The 7,465-nt window shown below is 35.7% G+C and overlaps 1 protein-coding gene across 1 annotated transcript; it reads right to left on the bottom strand.

Annotated features, from left to right (window-relative positions):
* Positions 1-2,751: 2,751 nt before the first annotated feature.
* LOC131642060 (uncharacterized) lies at positions 2,752-6,171 on the bottom strand. Its single transcript, XM_058912347.1, has 2 exons — positions 5,595-6,171; positions 2,752-3,551 (listed from the first exon to the last, which is right to left on the bottom strand). Exons 1-2 carry the CDS (start codon positions 6,169-6,171, stop codon positions 2,752-2,754), a joined length of 1,377 nt encoding a protein of 458 aa, XP_058768330.1.
* Between the last annotated feature and the right edge of the window lie 1,294 nt (positions 6,172-7,465).

Below are 7,465 nucleotides of genomic sequence, written 5' to 3'. Positions count from 1 at the left end.
AGTTGCTTCTTGGGCTAGTCTTCGTTCTTTGGCTAGTTTCCTTCTTCTCCTGGTTTTACTGTTCAGTCTCCTTGCGGTTCTTTCAATTTCTGGATCAAAAAGAAGTTGATCTGCTGGTACACTCCCACGCATAAACCAGAGCTGAAACACTAACTAAAAAGTGAGGCAAGCCTAGATAATACTAATAATAATTATACTCAAAACACACAAAAACTATTGCGATGCTTATAATATCTTAACGCCAATCCCCGGCAACGGCGCCATTTTGTTAAAAAGCATAGGATAAGTATTTCTAATATCGTCTCCTCAGGGATTGATGCGATATTATCGCCGTTCTACAGCTTAGTGTATTTTGAGTTAAGTTTTGGGTGACAATTTGGTGACATGAAATGTAATAGCATGCAGAGTAAGTAAAGACAATAAAATAGGGTTTGAAAACGATTTGAGAAAACTGTTTCAAGATTAGTGTTCGTTAGTTTGCTTCATATGTACTCTAAAGATCATATATATGAACCTATTAATGATTAATACAACCACGTATCCTCTCGATACCGTTTATCTCTAAAGCAATATCGTGATTATTATCATATTAACCGTCAGATGATCTCTCATGCCGACAATCAACGTGATAATCTTAAAAGCTTGATACATGTGATTATCAACTCACAAATCTATCTCAAGAGTTTGTTTATTGATAGATGAATATCTTTTAGGTCTAGCTTTAAAACATATCTCTCAATAGTGATCCAAAACAACAAATGAAACATAAACAACAAGATATTCACCATATATTAATCATTAACCAAGTTCATACATAATAGATCAAAGAAAATACATATTTACAAACTAACTACCTCTAATCTTGACACAAGATGGAACTTTGCTGTCCATAGCCATGGAAGCTTCAACAACAAGTAACAAATCAAGATTTAGTGACATTAAACTCAAGAAGATTGAAGAAAGATGTTTGAAAATCTTGATTTACACTTATGATATGGTTTTTCTCTCCTCCTCTCTTGCTCTAGCTTTTTTCCTTAAGTTCTTTTCTGAAAAAAGTTATGTTAATTACCCTTAATTATCAAATTTATGTGGCTAAGAACAAAAGTTGAAAAAGTAGGTCCGCTGAGCGGGACAGGTCCGCTAAGCGGACTAGCCAAAATATCTGCTTTGTCTTCAAGGTCCGCTCAGCCGAGGGGGTCCGCTGAGCGGAACCAACTTCGATGTTCGCCTCTGCCAATGTCCGCTTGGACTCCACTGAGCGGACTTGGTGACCAAAACTTTCTGCCCAGGTCCGCTTGGACTCCGCTGAGCGGACCTTCTCGTACAAAAATTCTTCTTTTAGTCCTCCAATCTCATTGCAAGCTTGTTTTCACCATTTCTTTTCATTCCATCTTGCCAAAAGTTGATAATACCTATAGAATACATTACAAAAGTTAATAAACTAACTTAAATACAAAATAAACACAAAGTTATTTATTTACATGCTAATATATCAAAAGGCAATCAAATTTGGCATAAGAGTTTAAGAAATACCACAAAATTCATATACAAAATATACACAATTGGGATTCTAACACCTACACATACAGTATAAGGAATATGTTGTTAGTATATATATGATTATAAAATATAATAACATGTTGAATTTAAAATACCTGAAAATCAAGCCATATAATGTCTTTTATCCCATTATCTATGTCTTTCCACTCATCTTTCAAAATAGAACATCTCTTCCGAGCAAGAGATGCTATACAACTCCTAAAATTTGCAGCATTTTTACCAACACCAGTACATTCATAGGTTCTTGGGTCAAACTCGACCTTTATCTTTTCACCCGTTTGATGAACTTTGTCAATTTGTGTCATCAAAGTTGGACCTCTAACTCCTCTAAGTTTACTAGATGAAGAGGGGTTGTCGGTTGAATCAACCATGTATCTGTTTAAACAAAATAAAAATATTTAGAAATCAAATTAAGCACAAAATAAAAGCAATTAGACATAAAATTAAGCACAAAATAAAAATAATTAGAAATCAAAGTAATGTCGAATTAACCTATAAAAAACACCTTACTAGTTCTCCCATATGCATTCTTCATGATCTATGCGAATAACATGCACATCATCCTCTACATTTTCTTCAATGAAGATAGGCACATTTGTTGAGAAAGGAGGAGTTTCGGAAATATCAAGATTCGCATCTTGATTTTCATCACTATCATGCAAATTTCCTTGTATAACAACTGACCACCTTTTATTAGAAGGATATGTGACATAAAACAGTTGTTTTGCTTGAGATGCCATGATGAAAGGTTTGTCCGTATAAGCTAACTTGCTAAGAGCAACCAGTGTAACTCCAAATTCATCGATTCTTACACCACTATTGATATCGATCCGTTTGTATTTAAATTCATGAACTTTAAACACAACATAATTTACTTCCCAAATCTCTTCAATCACCCCAAAGTATGGTGTATATGCCATAACCGGGTTTTTATCTTTAGCACTAGAGAAGTGCATGGACTCGGCCACAATCATAACCCCATTATTTTGCATGGTACTACGGTCATCCTTTGACTTTGTATAAAAGAAAGTTTTACTAATATCATATCCACTCCAAGATATTATGTTACATTTAGGCTCATAGGACAACCACTTAATTGTTTTTGAAGAACTATCATCACTATAAATTTTTTTCTTTAAACCACTCAGAGAAACTCTTATTATGCTCTTTTAACAACCTTCTTTCATTCATCTAGGGGTACTTTTTCTTTATGATGCTTTTGTGAGCAGATAAGTAAGGTTGAACTTCATCCATGTTATTCAATATATACAAATGCGCTTGAACAACCACATCAATACTTAAGCTCTTGACCTTTAAACCTTGTGTACCCACACCCTCACATCTTCCATTATGACGAGACTTGGGAATCCCTACAACATCCATTTCTGACATATAGTTAGAACAAAACTCAATTGCTTCTTCTGCAATGTACCTCTCAATAATCGATGCTTCCGGGCGGTTTGGGTTTTTGGTATACCCTTTTAGGATCTTCATGTATCGCTTTATTGGATACATCCACTGTAAAAAAAATGGACCACATAATCTAATCTCCCTTACTAGATGAGCAATCAAGTGAACTATAATGTCAAAAAAAGAAGGAGGGAAATACATCTCTAATTGGCACAAGATAACTGCAGCCTCATTTTCCAAATCATCTAACTTTATTGGATCAATGGCTTTGCAACAAATTGAATTGAAAAATAAGCACAACCTAGTTATAGTCTTCCTAACATTGTTAGGCAATATCCCACGAATAACCACTGGTAGTAGTTGTTGTATTAAGACATGACAGTCATGAGATTTTAAGCCAACTAATTTGAGATCTTTAACCGATAGAAGCCTCTTGACATTTGATGAGTAACCATGCGGCACTTTGATACTTTCTAAACACTCACAAAAACTTGTTTTCTCTTTTTTAGACAAAATGTAGAAGGCAGGGGGCAAATACGTCTTGTTACCTATATATTGTGGAGTTAACTCTTCTCGTATACCTATCACGCCCAAATTTAGACGAGCATTAATACCATCTTTTGTCTTGCCTTGAATGTTGAGAAGTGTTCTGTAACACTCCATATTTTCATAATTTAATTTAAATTAAATTAATTGAATTATGGGGGAATTATTTGGAATTATTGAGGATTATGAAGAATTAATCAGATGGGCTTGAGTCGCGATTAGTAAAGGAGGGGGGTGCATTGGTAGGCCCTATTACTAATTAAAATAATTTTATTCCATTTTTAATAAAATAGAAGGAGTTGTGGAATAGAGAAGGTTACAACATTTGGAAAAAAAGAGAAACACGTGAAAGAGAGGAGAAGCAGAGAAGTGCGACAAGAGGAAGAGCGAAGAATCAACCTTCAGGTAAGGGGGGACTCTTCCGTTTATCTTCTATTATGGGGTTATAGGTAGTGGGATAGAATTGATCATGTTGTTTAGGTCAATTGGGTTATGCTTAGGTTGTAGAAATGTTAGGTTTTTGGGAGAATTGATTGATAATGTTGTATTGATCATGTATGGTGTTAATTGGATGGTTGAAATGTATTATAAATGTGTTATAATATGTGGTTGTTTTACTGTATGCGAAATCTGGTTGAAATGGAATTGGTTGGTAATGATTCGTTGAAAGAAGGGCGAAATCGTAAGCTGTTTTTCTGCGATTCGGAGTTCTGAAAATCGCCAGTTCGCGCCGCGTCCAGGGGTTGGCGCCGCGAACTGCTTGGCAGAAAGCCAGGAAGTTTTGTTGTGTTCAGTACGCGTCACGAGCATATGGCTGCGCCGCGAAGGCGTACTTCTTTTCTCATTTCGCGCCGCGAACACATGTTTGCACCGCGAAGTACTTGGCAGAATGTTGGGGATTTATGACTCGCTCAGTTCGTGCCGTGAACCAAGGTTGGCGCCGCGTACTGTTGGTGACGGGCCACTTTGAAAGTTTAAAGAGGTGTAACTTTTAAACCGTAAACCGAATTTTGGTGCCATTTCGAGCATGGTGAAGCTAATCAAATAATTTACATAATAAAATGGTGTTTTAAGTCATGACTCGAGATTATTTTAAAACACTCGATTTTATTTGGTTGTGGTGGTTTATACTTAGAGGTACACTAATGAATATTCTACCTGCTATGATGTTGTGGTTGTAACCAGTGTTTGTTATACATGTATTGTTGGTATAAAATATGTCTTTTACTATGGTTAAGAAATAGCATGATTGTGTGTGGCTATTGATTATTGTAGTTGATGATTATGACATTTGGTTGATTTATGTGGGTGATGAGCATGTTTTGGTTGATACATGCATTTATAATCATTGCGTGGCTGATCCTTGACGATGGTGGGTCAGTGGTAGCTAATTCCCATTGTGTGGAATTAGTGAGTGGGTGTTGCCGTATCCTGGACGATGGTGGATCGGTGAGTTGGGTTATCCCAGATTTTGGTACCACATGCACGTAGTTGCATTGCATTAGGCTACTTGTGTTATTATAACATGAATGGAAGATTGTCCAATGTTATAATATGTGTTGATTGTTTGGTTGTTGTACTGATTGTGTGGTTGTGAATCTGATCGTAACTGTAATTGGGTGAATGGCATGTGATTTGATATTGTATTATCTATACCTTATAACATTAGTTAAATGTGAATGAGACTCACCCTTACTGTTGTTATTTTTCAGATGGAGGAGTAGCTCTTGTACTTGGTGAAGATTAGTTCGTCAAGTAGTTCATTAGAGTCAGTTGGGTCTGTGTCATGCTTTGGTCGTGTAACACTGGGGGCGTTGTTTAGAGTTACTTGTTAAACTCTTTTATTTGGGTATTTTATTATGATGGCATTTTAAGTTTATGACTTTGGATGTTGCTTTGTTCAGATGTTAAATATATTTCCGTTGTGTTAACATGATGATCTGAATAAATTTGGGTTTAACGTTCTCTTTTATGGCATGACATGAGTATTTGTTTGATTAATGGAAGTTGTAATGCCCTTTCCATGTTTTACTCTGATTATTGTTTAATATTTATGCGGGGTATTAGAAGGGTGTTACATGTTCCGATTACACTATCACATACATTTTTCTCCACATGCATCACATCAACACAATGTCTTACCTCATGACTAGACCAATATGGAAGATCGAAGAAAACCGGACACTTTTTCCATATATTTTTCATAATAGATCGCTTCTGGTACTTTCCAAAGACAACATTAATGCCTTGTTGTCGTTGATAAACTTCCTCTCCAGTTAAGGGCTTTGGAGCAACACCATGCTCTTGTTCCCCATTGAAAGCTTTCCGCAATCTACGATATGGATGATAACGATTTAGAAATTTTTGATGCCCAAGATAAACAGTCTTGTTTCCTTTTTCAAGCTGATGGTAACATGTGTCTTTTTCACATATAGGACACGCTTTATGCCCTTTAACTTTATACCAAGACAAATTTCCATATGCTGGAAAATCGTTGATGGTGCAAAACAACATGGCACGCATATTGAACTGCTCACTAGAATGTGCATCAAAAACATCCACCCCTTCCTCCCACAACACTCTTAAATCATTAATCAGTGGACTTAGATAAACATTTATGTCATTTCCTGGTTGTTTTGGGCCCGAAATCATCATCGATAACATAATATATTTACGCTTCATGCACAACCTAAGAGATAGGTTGTAAATCATTAGAAGAACAAGCCAAGAAGAATGGTTAGTATTTAGATTACCAAACAAAATCATTCCATTAGTAGAAAGTCTAAGGTTTCTCAACTCTTTGCCAAAATTTGGAAACAAAGAATCTATTTTCTTCCATTACAAAGAATCAGCTACATGGCGAATTTGTCCATCACATTTTCTTTCTTCTGCATGCCATCTAAGATTCTTTGCATCATCTGCATTAGTGAATAATCTGTTGAACCTTGAAATTTTCGGTAGGTACCATACCACTTTCGAGGGAGGACCCTTATTGACCTCCTCATCATCACTAGATTCACCATCTTTCTTTTTGTAGCGTAACGCCTTGCAATTCGGACAATGATTATAGTTTACATACTCTTTTTTGTATAACATGCAATCATTAGGGAATGCATGTATCTTTTCATACTCCAAACCCATCGGACATAATATTTTCTTCGCCTCGTAATAATGACTTGGTAGTACGTTACCTTCTAGAAGCATTTGTGTCAACAATTCAAGCAATTCGGTAAAACTTTTATCAGTCCACCCGTTATTTGCCTTCAAATTAAACAATTTTAACACGGCTGACAAACGTGTAAAATTTGTGCATCCCGGGTACAAAGGTTTATCCTTGTCATTGCATAAAGTATCATACGCATGTGCCCTCTTAAACGAATCTTGTCCAATATCTCGCATCATGTCTTCTAGACGATCATCCATTTCTACACTAACATTATTTCTTTGGGACATATTTGACTTTGCTACTACTTCACCGTGCCATATCCGTTGTGTATAACTTTGACAAATCCCTACACAAATTAGATGATGCATGATTTCTTTCTTACTAAGTTCTGGTTCTTGATTTGCACAACGAACACATGGACAGAGAAAAAGCACAAGAAGACTTTTTTCAACATTACTTTCAAGAGGAGGAAGATTTTTTTTTGCACTACTTCAACAAACTGTAGAAATTCCATCACTCCATGTTTGTACTCAGCACTTAATTGATTAGCTCTCATTCAACTACGATCCATTATCTAAATGAAGATTTAAATGAAATAAGGAACTCATTTTAACTACGATCCATTAGTTTTTTAATAGCATAAAAAACTAATGGTCACTAATGACATAATAATGCACTATTATTAACACCGATGGATTTGATTTCAAGTACACGTCAATACAGTTATGACATAATAATAGCATAAAAAACTAATGCTGATTTTGTAAATACAAGATCACACTC

Source organism: Vicia villosa, unplaced genomic scaffold, assembly GCF_029867415.1.
Source record: "Vicia villosa cultivar HV-30 ecotype Madison, WI unplaced genomic scaffold, Vvil1.0 ctg.004427F_1_1, whole genome shotgun sequence".
Lineage (NCBI taxonomy): Eukaryota > Viridiplantae > Streptophyta > Magnoliopsida > Fabales > Fabaceae > Vicia > Vicia villosa.
Note: the sequence above shows the minus strand (reverse complement) of the source record. Positions and strands in the feature narration are given on the sequence as shown.

Coding starts and splice junctions, on each gene's coding strand:
- LOC131642060 (XM_058912347.1), bottom strand. CDS start 6,171: ATGATGATTTCGGGCCCAAAACAACCAGGAAATGACATAAATGTTTAT. Junction 3,552..5,594: donor TGATAGTGTAATCGGAACAT/GTAACACCCTTC, acceptor TGGGCGTGATAG/GTATACGAGAAGAGTTAACT.